At 38.6% G+C, this 14,001-nt stretch overlaps 1 protein-coding gene across 3 annotated transcripts in view; it reads left to right on the forward strand.

The window, feature by feature from the left end:
• tspan4a (tetraspanin 4a) overlaps window positions 1-13,690 on the forward strand; it is a 136,136-nt gene extending 122,446 nt beyond the window's left edge. For all 3 annotated transcript variants that reach the window (XM_079663497.1, XM_079663498.1, XM_079663496.1), the window contains 3 exons: window positions 1,992-2,123; window positions 11,018-11,101; window positions 13,159-13,690. In XM_079663497.1, coding sequence (XP_079519623.1) covers window positions 1,992-2,123; window positions 11,018-11,101; window positions 13,159-13,227 — 285 coding nt within the window. In that variant the 3' untranslated portion in view covers window positions 13,228-13,690. The remainder of the gene's footprint in view (window positions 1-1,991; window positions 2,124-11,017; window positions 11,102-13,158) is intronic.
• Window positions 13,691-14,001: the final 311 nt, after the last annotated feature.

Here is a 14,001-nt window from a genome sequence, read left to right on the forward strand (position 1 = left end):
ATATAAAGCACAACTTCTGAGTTATTTATGACACAAAGCCCAGAAGTTTTAATACATTTTTTTCCTCTCAGTCACAGTCTGCTGAGATGATGAAGCTCTTAAAAAAACATCTATTGAGAACAATAAAGTCTATTCAAAATGAACTTCAATGCCATTTAACAAGTCTTGCAAATTACCTTGTCAAAAGCTCAGATACATGACAGTTTGACTAAATTATTCATTGTTGCAGTGCTTACTTATTGGCAAGGCTTCACCATTTGTTCCACTGTGATCACATTTTATTAAAACGGAGTTGTCAAATGTTGAAGGGCCATTTGATTTCAATCAAATCTAATTTGAATAAAACACTGCAATCCTTCCTGTAGCCAACGGGGTCTGGACATTAACAAGGCTGGTATAAAATACCGGCTATCTAAAACAAAATGGCATCATTAAAAGTGTATGAAATGTCTCAACCGACAGTAACAAGCACTTTTAGCTTTGCGGGTTTAAATGCTGTGGTGAAATGCTGCCAGAGAGATTCATGCAAACACTGGAGACTCTGAGGTAATCTTTGTTTCCAGCTCTCACTTTGATGTGCTTTTCCCTTTGTATTATTTATTTATATTTTCTTCACAATGTAATGTGTGGAATAGAGATTTGGAATTAAGGATTGCGGAGGACGGATGCCGCTGCTGGTGAATGCCTCTGGGAGACATCAAGTGATAGATTGTACTTGTAGATTTCGGGGCTCTTTAGACCTTTTTCACATCAGACTGTGTGCTTTAGTTTGGTTCCATTAGCACATGTTCAGTCATCACCGAGTGTTTGGCTCTAGTTTGTGTGCATGCGTGTTTAGTGTCTGCAAGGCATATTGTGCATGTGGGTGCGCGTATAGGGACTGCAGAGCCATTATGACTAGAGAGAAGTCTATTGCTATGCAAATAATATATGCTAATGTATGCATGTGTGGGTGTTAATATGCGTTTCTTTTTTTTAGTTAGAAGGTTTTTTTTTCTGCGTACAGGATAGTAACACATGGAAATGTAGCTGGAATGAGCCACAATGAATGTGCACTTTCTTCCTGTATGAATGTATGGGGCTCCATACAGTCTGGCTGAGAGGAAGTCCATTAAAGGCCGCTCTCCTTCTGTCACCCTTCTCCCTCCCTGGCTTCCCTTGTTCATGCTGAGTCACTGAATAGATTATGCAGCAGATGTCCCAGGAGCAAAGTTCACCCTGGATATTATTAATGGCTGCTTATGGAATGGAAGATAATCTTCACACATGAGGAGAAGTAGTAAAAACATGTACAAAGCGCATAATGTCGGCATAATAAATCATAAAGGGTAACATTGCCTCAATTGTTGTAAACTTTTCAAGGTGAAACACGCTTGAATATTCCGGCTGTGTTGTTTCAAGCCTTTGTTTTATACTCAAACTTAAAACTATGCTTCAAATGCTTTCTGGATATCCAAATTGAGCTGTACTTCATGATAAATTGCAGAATTGATCTGTTCTTAAATAAGCGAGTTTTAAATTAACACACAATCTCTGATTCTGTGCACAGAGCAGCGTGTGGAGCAGCTCGAGTAACGTTATTCCTGTGTGGAAATAATGTCCAGTCAATGCACAAAACATCAGGGGCACTTTATCTTTTCACCGGGTACACTGATGAATTGAATTGTGGTGGAAGCCATGATCCCTTATCAAAGATCCATAGCAATCACAAAGGGGGAAGATGTAGATAACAAGAAACAGGCGAGTTAGAAAATGATTTTAGGGCTCTGAGACAAATGAGATGTGGATTGTACCAAAAGGGGTTGCTGCTCAATATCAGAAAGATTAAATGTTTTCTACGCCCAGCACATATGATTGTGTTGCCCACTAAATTGTATTCTATTCAGGTCAATAATTTAGTTTCCATTAGTGGAGATATCATGCATTAGTATTTTAGTGTCACGGTGATAAAAGGCCAGACTCTCCTGACTCATTGTGTTTCTCTGATGCAGTTTCGCTGCTGTGGAGTCACCAACCACACAGACTGGTTTGAGGTTTACAACGCCAGCCGGGTGCCGGACTCCTGCTGCCTGGAGTACAGCGACAACTGTGGCCTGGACAACCCAGGAACATGGTGGACAGCGGTAAGCTCTGCCATCAAAACCAACATGTGCTTCCAAAAGACGCTACCCATAACTAACTTTAATTATTTTACACAGGATTGTATATATCTTTGTTTGCTAAACACATTTCCCAGCAGTATCAGATCACACTAACAACCGTTATTAGGCAAAGTTTGATTAGAGTTTAGTTGATCCTTGCTGGTTAGTTTCTACCTGTGTCAGGGAACCAAGTCTTCATTTATTTCAGGTACAGAACAAAAAACGAAGGAAAGAAAAACAAAGAGAAAAACAAAGTGAGTTCGGTCGTCCCAGTGTTAGTCTAATTTAATTTAAATGCAAATTTGTAATATCCAAAGGCAGGCTAATTCCTCATTTAATCCAAAATCATTCAGGGAACATAATTAATATGACTTAAAATGTCTGCTTTCCTTTTGGTACCAAGGAGATTTAAAAAAATTGAAGTAAACAGTATTCTATTGAAAAACAACTTGGCCCCAAAATTGTCCAATTAAGCAAAGCCAATAGTGAGGGATTCATAGTTGAATTAATCACTTTTGTCCAGAAGGAGTTGACTGCTGGTGCGACTAGAGTTCATCTGACATATAATCAGTTTTTCGGCTCACTGTGAAGAGAGCTATTTTACATTTCTAGAATGTGACATAAACCACACTACTAAATGGCAAACATGTTAGATGTCGTTAAATACTTCACAAATACAAAGAAAAAATGAGCTTTAAAGGTCTTAAAATTTTAAAAACGATAACTGATGGCAAACCAGATGAGGAAAAAAGGGTCGGCAATGTAGTTCAAACTCATTAGTGTCATCATGTGAAAAACATTGCCAAGAGCGGTGAGCATGACTATTAATGCTGGTGAAAACAGGATGTGCAGCAGAGAATTGCGTCAGTCAACAGGGAAGAAATACAAGCTACATCATTTTTGCAAGTTTGTCTTAATGAATATGTACCAAATGATGTACTATGCTGTGTAATATTGCTACAGAAAGTATGCAAATACATTAATCTGAATATGTAACATGATTTAGAAAGACTAGGATTTGTTACGGGAGAGTTAATTGAGTGTGTCGAGATAATATGTATTGGGGACAGCTGTTATTAATAACACATTCATTCAGACCATTAATTACTCCGCCTTATTTTGACGTGAGATACTCTGCTGCGCTGAAATCTTTTATTGCAGTTGATTTCCTGAACTGAAGCATATTGTGTCTCACGTGAAAGCAACCACCTGCTCTCTCAACACTCTTCCCATAAAGTTGTCATTAACACAATTAGACCCAACGGGCGTTCAGTCATTAAATTAAGCTAGAGCTAGAAAAAATCCTTCCAAATGCAAGTCAAAGAAAGAAATCTCCTTTTCTCCTTTTTTCTCACTATATCAAATGCCAGTCTGGTTTCATACTGTAAGTCTGGCTCTATCGGACAGAAACAGGCCTCTTGACTAATGGTCCTTTTTGCAGCTGATGCATCAAATTGTGAACTCCTTCTAGATGTGTACACATCGTTTGACACAGCAGACCAACCTATTCTTAGCAGGTGTTTCTGACGTTGACTGGTCTTTAACAGATGTATCCAAAGGCTCTCTGTCTGTTTTAATTCCCATCTTTAGTCCACTGTTTCCTGTGAGATCCCTCAGGGTTTGATTTTAGGTCCTCTTGATTTATTGGTCCCACCTGACCATACGGCTCAGAAAATCTAATCTTAGATGCAAATGTAGTTAAGCTTTTCTTAATTGGGATATTGTATCCGCCTTTTAATTAGAGAAGTAGAAAGCATATGTATAGGCTTACTTGATGGCTCCATTATTAGTCAATACAAAAATGTTTCAACGTGCATTCAAATGTTTGATTCTGTCACTAACTCTGCTTCTGTGAACACCATAGTCTGTGACTCTAAAAAATGTGTTTTGGAAAACCCTTTTAGTTTTACTCCTTTTACTGTTGATGTTGTTCGTGAAGCTTTAACCAAGTTAGATCCTAAGAAACCGGCTGGCCCGGACAACGTAGAACCTTTCTTTTAAAGATAGCTGCAGATTGTATTGCTCCACCTCTCACTACTCTTTTTAACCTCTCCCTCAGCTCAAACACAATTCCAAAATTGTGGAAGTCAGCTTACTGTATGTCCTGCCTCTACTAAAAGGTGGGGAGGCCACTTTATTAAATAATTATAGACCTATCTCTAAATTATCAGTTCTGGCTAAGGTTCTTGAACGCCTAGTGAGTGAACAGGTAAAGGAGTTTTTATGTACAAATGGCATCCTGTCTAAACATCAGTCAGGCTTCAGAAAGCAACATAGCACCATCACTGCGACAATGAAAGTGGTGAATGATGTGGCGAGTATTTTATATAATAAGCAGAGTTGTGCAGCTCTATTTATTGACCTGTCCAAAGCGTTAGATACCGTCGATCATCGCATCTTAAAGCAGAGGCTAGTCAGTATTGGCATATCCAGCCATGCAGTGGGGTGGTTTGTGAACTACCTCTCTGAAAGGTCCCAATGGTTTCATTTTGATTGGCTGTCTTCTGAGTGGTTAAACATTACTAATGGTGTTGCCCAAGGTTCTGTTTTAGGTCCACTTTTATTCTCTATCTACATCAATAGTTTAGGTGAAAATGTGGATGAAGCTACTTTACATTTTTATGCAGACGATATCGTGATGTACTGTGCAGGTCCCTCCATTAAGGAGGCTGTTGTTGAATTGCAAGCAGTTTTTAACATTATTCAGACTCAGCTCTCTGAACTAAAGCTTCTTTTAAATGTTGATAAAACCAAGGTAATGCTCTTTTCAAAAGCTAAAAAGACACCAGAGCCTGTTGTAGATATTGTAACTACGCAAGGAATAAAAATTGAAGTGGTTACCTGTTATAAATACTTTTGTATCTGGCTTGATGATTGTCTCTCTTAACTTCATGTCAATAACCTGCTTAAAGAACTGAGGGTTAGGCTAGGTTTGTTTTTCAGAAACAAGTCCTGTTTCTCACTTGAGGCCAGGAAAAGGCTAGTCACTGTGACCTTTTTACCTGTGCTGGACTATGGGGATTTGATTTATATGAATGCACCTGCCAATTGCCTGGTCAAGTTAGATGCTGCGTATCACAGCGCACTAAGATTTGTGACAAACTGTAAAGTACTAACCCATCACTGTACCCTGTATGCAAGGGCTGGTTTGCCTTCGCTAACTGTACGGAGGCTTAGTCACTGGTACATTTTTATATATAAAGCCATGTTAGGGAAACTTCCATCCTACATCTGCACCCTGATCTCACGGCGAATTGTAAGTGGCTACTGCCTGAGATCGCATGCTGTAGTTTTATTAAATGTGCCAACTGCTAGGACTGTCTTAGGGAAGATAGCTTTTAGATGCGCTGCTCCACTGTCTTGGAATAGTCTGCAATTGAAATGGAAACTGAGCAATCTGGTGCCACTAAATGTTTTTAAAGCTCGGGTGGATGCTCCTCAATCGGAAGCTGTTGGTACCTGCTCATGTGGATAGTTGTGTAAATTGTAAACCCTGTAATGATGCTGTATGATGTCCTTTTTGTTGTTCTGTTTATGTTTTTATGTTTCATGTGGAACCTACTTCAGCAGGTCTCCCTTGAAAAAGTGATCAATGATCTCAATGGGATACACCTGGATAAATAAAGGTTTGAGATTAAATTAAATGAAGGCAGCCCAACAAGCTGTAAACACAACATTGACATTTTATCATTTTGGAAAGTTAATATCAACGTTTTAGTGAACATTTGCTTATTTACATATCCAGCAAATTCGGAGAAACATTTGCATTTGTTTGAAGTGTTTCAGGCCACCTGGCAAATGCCAGCTAATATTAAGACTGCTTTTATATTTTGGCTGATCACGGCCAACTTCTGAGATAAATTATCTGGCTCTTTAGCGACTGAATGCTCCAGCTTTTTGACTGAACACAGCTGCCTGATGCAGATGGAAACAAGGTTAACAGAAGTGCTTAATGAGCCCAAACTGTAAAGTTGCAGGCTGTAAAATATGAAAGCAATTAGCTTAAAGACAGTACCGTCACTTTATGTAAAGGAACACAAGAGGTGAGGAGAACTGTAGAGTATTTTGGTTGAACAAGATTAGTCTCTACATTACATGTCACTTGTTAGACGCTTTTATCCAAAGCGACTTACATACTCAATACTGTGGGCAATCCCCACAGGAGCAATTTGGGGTGAAGTGTTTTGCCCAGGGACACAACGACATGCTGACTGCAGTGAGGTTTGAACCTGTGACCCCCTGATCCCAACACCAACGCACAACCCACTGCACCACACACCTCCTTAATAACTCTAAAGTTATTGGTTAGAGTATCTCTGATAAAGGAATTTATTTCTACATGGACATACATGTGTCAGTTTGTAAACAACACAGAAGAACCAGGTTAATGCTTCACTAGCACATACTGCATTACACTTTTTCGGAAAAAAACATTTCCTAAACTAAATAAAACAAAAGGTAGTTTATCTTTAAACCCGCGTTACCTGAGAAGTCTCGTAGCTATAAAAGGAAGAAACACTATCTTTGCTTGTTTACATCTAAATGCTCATAACTTATTCAGTTCACTTAAGAAAGACTAAATGAAAAGAACAGAAAAGCAGCAAACCTACACAACAGCTGCTGTTCAGCTCTGCTAACTGCAAAAGCTGATTATTGCACTATTATTTGGAGGATCAGTATGAAAGATAATGTGTCACAATAAGCAGTTATGTCAGGGAAGTTAAAAATAAGTTTGAAGTCAACGCATTGTCATCATTAACAAACGGAGGCCAATTAACAGCCGTAGTAGTCAGCCTCTGTCATCCATACAACAGGCCCTGTTAATCATAATGAGTGAAGATGATGAACATGGCAATGATTTCAGCGTAGCTTCAGATGTTATTAAGTCGATGCAACAAAATGGAAAACGGGTTATTCTAAAAATCATATCAAGTGGGCCAGATGTTGTCACACATCTCTTTAAAAAATGAAATACATTTCATGTAAAAACACATTTCATTCAAAGAGTATACAATATCCCAAATCACGCAATTTGAGGTACAAGGCCTCTTAAGTAGCTGTTCGGAGACTTTTCACCATATCACACAACCTTCATCTGCAAAGGGAGGCCTCTAGTTTTCATGGGAAACTATTCAGTGCTTTAAAAAAAATTGTTATTGAGAGGAGAGAGTACCTACTGTAAGTTGGTATGACAACAAAGCAAATTCTGCTGATGAAAGTTCCAGACACTACTTAATGAACCTTGTGTGGAACTTGTATCATCACGCAGTGGAATATAATGGTTATCAAACTCTGAAAGACTGCCTTGTATATGTTTTGCAGTCAGCCAGAGAACCTCTTTCAAACCATCTCATTCTTTAGTTTACTAATTGAAATAAATCTTTAGTAAACCTTGTCACCCTTGCAAATAGCAGATGACACGAAAAGCCACCATGGTCACAGGTGGGAGTAGACAGCCTTTCATCCTTAAATGCAAACCCTTTACTCCAATTGTTTGCAGCTTTATTTAATTTGTCCACTCAGCAGAGGAAAGGCCAAACTTCAGCTATTTTCGATTTTAGAAAGGAAAGCTATAACCTTTGAAAATGCTTTTCTTATACCTTCCCTGATACCCCATTCTGCATAACCCAGTTACAAATCTTTCTAAATGATGCTATTTACATCCTTCAGGTGACAGCTTGTTGGACTTCACGTACAGACCTCTGAACCCAACCAGCCCTTCTGAAATACAAATTCTGGTGGTTTTATTAATGCTGGCCCCCGCCGATAAATAACTCCTTCAGTTTACATTGAACCATTACAGTTCTCTCTCCAAGTAATACCGATTTCTTTTTATATCCATATCTTTCCTTTTCCATTTTCAAGTACTTATTGTAAATCTTAAGGCCCAGTGTGTTAAACATGAATGGAGCAAGGCCACTTACACAACCATGTGTAATGGCAGTTACACACTGGAGTGGAATAAAGCTGGATCCTTGGTGTAAGGTCTATTGGTGTCAGCCAGGTATTTATGAAAACAAGAAAGTATCTCCTTATGTTCTCATTGATAGCAAATACAAATATACACACATGGTGGTTTGATGCACACACAGATACATTTATAGTTTAAAAGCAGCAAAGTGTCCTCTGTAGGTAGATAACGTGGGGGTTTTGAACATTGAGAGTTCAATTGCCATAAAAATAACAGCAACGGTTGTTCAAATGCAGACAAGCAGCAGTCGCTAAACTTATACAATCAACATCAGTTATTTTGCTTGAGAGTGTTCAGCTTCTCACAAAATGTCTCCGTACTGGACTGCCGTGGTCTCTCTTATTGCTGCTTGCACTTCTTGGTTGGTTCTCTCCCACTCGGTCCTCTGTCCTCAGTCTCTCCCAGTCTGTCTTCCTGCTGCTCTTCTTCATGCATTTATAGGCAGGGCTGTTACTTGCAAATTGACTCAAGGTGCTTTTAATTGTGGCATGTCAGTGTCAATCAGCACTGCGGAAGTACAGGGGTTTAAATCAAAGTCTAAACATTTCCAAATAAAAGCATGCAACAGGAAGTAAAACCTGTTTAAAAAACCCAGAATGCATCGCACACAATAAAATCTGCCTTGAAAGTATAAAACCGTCCAATATAAACTATTCAAAATACTTCGGCATGTGACAGATACATGTATTTTACTCACTCAAAAATGTGGATTTTTGATTAACGATATGATCAGCTTTTCTTTTGAGTCTTTTAGCTTGATATCATTGCACCTCATGCTGAATTCCTGCAAGAAAGAGTGAGACCTTATTCTGTGCAAAGTTACATATTTGAACTAAACTCAAACTGAAGCTTGTGTGAGGCTTTGTGAGTCTGAGTTATATATAATTGTCTGCCTCCACTGCAGCTCTATACTGAAACATCATCGTGCTTCTTTCTGTTAATAAAATTGTAATGACAGCACGGTACTAGTCCTATCAAAGTGATACTGATACAGAGAGAGTACTTGAACTGATACTTTTTTTTCTACAGACCAGGGATTGCAGCTGCTGCAAAAGTGAATCAACCAAGCTGCAATCAAATAACACTTGCAGTGATTGGCTTTGTGCAAAACTCTAAATAGAAATAGGGGTGTTTTTTCTAGACTTTAGTTTGAAAACGTTCTAATGTTGACTGGACAAACGTCATTGATAATAGGTACTGGGTTATTTCACTAACTTAGATACCAAGCCATACTCAAACAAAGGGGCAACTTGAACCAAAAGAGTTGTGACTGGAAGAAATCTCACATTTGTTTGAGAAAGTGAACCTACCTTTTGTTACTCTTTAACCATGACCTTGAACTGTCATTAACTCCAACCAGTTCGTTTTCTGAGCCTAAATAAACCTTATGTTCCATAAAACAGCAATTAGGGATGTTTTGAGAGGCATGGTTTATATTATTAATGATAATTTGTTACGGTCTGTGTCACAAAATAATTTAAGCCCAATTATACACCTACTGAGTTTTCCGAGCTTTAAAGTGAGCCTCCTACGCAGAGCAGAACATCTTCTTATCACAGAGGAGGAGGAGGGCAGAGAGGGAGGTGAAGCAGGTCCAGGCAAGGGAGTGCTGATGAGAAATCACATAAAGACCGGGACAGAGACTGCTGTGTCAGCACGGACCACCGAGAGCCCCCCACTGGAGCTGCATCCAGAGTTTTAAAGTTGCACTCTTCAACACTCCCTGTGTTGGGATTGGTCCAGTAGGTTCAGGTTCATTTGTTTGTTTTTATGGTTTCATAGGAGTCTGCAGTGGACGGCGTACAATAAAAATATGAATTTATTTATTTTCAGGTGCAGTTCTGTGGTCCAGGTTGCAGTTTAGCTGCGGTTTAATAAATAACACTGAAGCTCAACACATTTTTGGCCGACTGCAAGACTTTCCATATTGATCCAGCAGAGAATTATTTCCTCTTGTGTTATGGAAAACATATATTTTGTTCTTCCCTGATGTCTCAGGCAGCAGTGAAATTTAGAGTAGTTTTCGGTTTCACCTGCTCTGACTCAGCTTCTTGATGTAAGGGGATTTTTAAACAAGCACAATCGGGAAGGCATGTCTGTAGAAATGAATAATTCATTTAGAGCAGCGGTGTAGACTGTTATTATAGCACCTTTTTCCTTTTTTACAGTATGTCAGACAGTCTTTGCTCTAATGTTACATAATCAAACACACTTTTAAATGTCTTCTGAAGAGGTGAAGGAGCCATGTGCCACCTGGAAATTGTCCCTCCCATCTGCTTTAATGTCACCTTCAACTGTTCTTAGAAAGCTTTCTTTTCTTTCAGCATTCATTCCCTTCTCATTACTTGCTCACATCCCTGACCCAGAAAGGTCTTTCGCTATTTTCTCTATTAATGATAGTTATCTTTCCTTTCTTCTTTTTGGGGCCCTATACTGCTCGAGGACATTTTCCCAGAGCTTGAAAAGTGATTTTGAAATATATTCTAGGTTATGACAAAAGAAAAGGTGAAGAAATGAAAGGGTTTTGTGTCAAGCTGCCTTCAAGATACATTCAAGCAATGCCAGACATGAAAAATTCAGCCTATTCCCATGTCTAAATGACATCTATGGTGGATGGCTGCTCCTCTATCCACATTACTCCTGTGTGCAGTGCACAACTCAGGGGAAACAAGGACAGTGGAGAGTTGCTTGAGAATTAGAAAGTTTACCCAAAGAATATTAGGTCAGAGGAGGAGAAGGAAGATAAAGGTTTTGCTACTGGGAATATTTTAGCCAAAGAACATTTAATAACAAAGCTAAAGTATGAGAATAATTGCTTTAATGTATCATATAGCTCTGAATATCTAAATGCTTACATTTTGTGTGGTTTTTTTGGTGCTAATGCTGTTTGTGTTTGTCTCCACAGCCGTGCTACGAGAGGGTAAAGGACTGGCTTAATGAGAACCTGGTGGCTCTTTGGATCTTTGCTCTATGCACAGCACTTACTCAGGTAATTACAGCTTTTAAGTTGTGCAAGTTATTTTTTCAGCAGTCATTAACTGGGTGCTTGCTATCTGCAGCCTGAGACAGAGGCTTTTTCTTTGTGATGAATAAACCTAATAGTCGCATCGTCCTCTGCATTAAAAGCTGAACAGAGGATTTATCTGGACTTGTAAGCCTCTTGTGTTTCCGCTGTGGACCACATAGGAGGATTTGACTTTCCGTAAGAACAATGTATTTCTCCTTTCAGCCAAGTGGTACGTGATGCGTTTACAGAAGCTGAGAGGAGAAATACTCTGTTCTTCAAAGCATCAATCACAAGAGGATCCTGTGAGGCTGCAGGCTCCTTTTCAGTCAACGGTTAGATCCTCTGTGCCCTTCTTCAAAATCTGTACAGCAAAAGGAAAATGAGAAAAAGAAACAATCTTTGCCACTTCACCCCAATATCTGAGATGTTTGCCGGCTGACTCACGTATGCTTTATGTACAGGAAAGAAAAGCAAACATGTGTTAATGTAACTCTACGAAATCACCTTCAGCTGCTGCAGACCTGCTACCTCATCAAATCTGACTAGTAGTTCATGATGTTCAATGTTAGCCAACTTTAGAGGAGCTGATAACAGACATTACTCAATGACAGTCATGTCTTTCTGTTTTTACCATTCATTAGCTTTGATTATTATTAATTGTGTGTTTTGCATTAAGGAGTTTGGTCGAGCACAGCTTTTTCAAAGTCCTCCAAAACAGATTTAAAATAAATGTCACAATGTGTTTATATAGAAATGGAAAAAAGGGATAGTTTTAGATAACAACAAATCGATAGTTTACAGCCGTTACATCCATGATTTGTAACACATGGAAATAGTTAATATGAATGCGAGAGCATCTTATTTCATCCATCAATGGAAACACATACTCAGACTACTTCTACATTAAGCCATCTGAATTTTAAAACAATATTTATGCATGAAAATGATTTGTGTCTACAAATACAGTAAATGTGTTTCCATACTGTTTTTCTCAATGAACAGTTACACACATAAACAAAAAAAAAGAGTAAATCTGTTCTTATTTTTCTCTAACATTTTGTTCTACTGCACAACAGGCGGCCAGATTAACAATGATTTGGTCGTGTTACTTTAATACCACAGCTGTGTATTTGGCTCTATTGACATTTCAAATGAATGATGGCAGATAAAGTTGGAGGGGACTTAAAGTTGTCCTCTAAACCCTTCCGGCACACAAAGCAGTTTTTTTTCTCACAGTTTTGCTAAAGCTCTTCAGTTTACTCCATGGAAACATAAGCTTGAATGTTAGGATGTACACTCTGGAGGCCATTTTGGTTATGCTTATTTTTGGGGTGAGAAAAATTCAGTTTTAGTTTCATTGGAAGACTGACACAGAGAGATACAAGATGCTCAAATGTCACCAGCTTAATGTGGATGCATTCTCACACTCCCGTACATACTGCATAGTTATGTGCAGAACATTTTATTTTCAATATATTATTGCTCTTATAACTAATGTTATGTTTGGATGTTTATGTGTATTTTTTATCTTTTGTGGTGCCTATTCTTTTTTGCGCACATTTAGTTAATGATGAACTAAAAAAACGTAGGAAATGGGCCATCTGATGTCAACAGTGAAAATGACTGTAAAACTTTAAAATCTATATTTTGTTCAACACAAATGTTGACTTACTTGGCATTTAGATAGTCATCTGGTAAAAAATAAGAAAAAGTAGGAACAACGGAGTGGCATTCAAATTGAAAAAGTGATTGTGCATTTCACTGAGATAGAGGAAAACCCTTTTAGTTTTATTAGAAAAACAGAAGTGTGTCCACAAACTCCAATCTGTGCGATAAACGAAATGAATATTGCACAGATTGGATCCTGTTGTGGATGCTTTTCTTTTTATCATTCAAGAAATAAATGTAATGAGATTTTAGATATGGGTAAAATGTTTTTGAAGTTTATTGTAAAAACATGTATTATGCCTAACATTTCACTGACTACACATCTGAAGCCATTAACGGCAGGTTTTAATGGGTGATTTGTATTTGTGCAGATCCTGGGCCTGGTCTTCTCCATGACGATGTTCTGCCAGGCAGTGAAAGTAGAGACCTTCTATGCCTAACGATCGACCCATCCCTCGCTCTTCAGCACACTTGGATTGTTTCTCATCAGAGAGGGACAAATATAGATCCCCTTCACCTCCTCCTCCTCGTCCTCCTCCTCTTCCTCCTCCCTCGAAAGACTCTTCTTCCCTTGTCCTCTCTGTGACATTCCCTCTCGGGTGTCACCATTTCACAGTTTTTCTGCTAACTATCAAGACGCACAGTGTCAGTGTTTTATCTGAGTCGGTTCCTATGGTTTGCTCTGTGTCAAAAAGCTAATTTTTGTGATACATTTTATGAAGCAGTAATATGAACATGTATAAAAAATTGTAACCCTCCTTTTTTTTTTAATAAGTGTTTTGTTCTAAATTATTTCATGGTTTGTATGTGTTTTCAAAATGAGAGCTACAGTTGGGGACTGATTGAAGTGCTGCAAGTGCATGTCTCCTGCGATGGTGTATTAAATGTTCTGGCTCCACTAAACAGCATGCGTCATCTTGTCATTCCTCAACAGGAAGGGTTTCACGTGTAATCCTGCTGTATTCATGCCCTAAACCCTCAATGAGGAACACAGGAAATTCTACGGTAGCTGGCATTTCAAATGATTTATATATTGCCTCAGCCTAGACATTCTGGAGTCATTAAAAAGATGAGGAAGCACTTAACTAAACAGGAATTAATTAGATAAATCTAAAAGGGAAAGGGAACTGCTTTGTGACTCTCTGCCCTATGTGGCTTTTTCACTGAGTGGATTTATATAGGACACAAGAATAACACAGTCTACAATGAAAAAA

Source organism: Notothenia rossii (genome assembly GCF_949606895.1).
Source record: "Notothenia rossii genome assembly, chromosome: 2".
NCBI classification, from domain to species: Eukaryota; Metazoa; Chordata; class Actinopteri; order Perciformes; family Nototheniidae; genus Notothenia; species Notothenia rossii.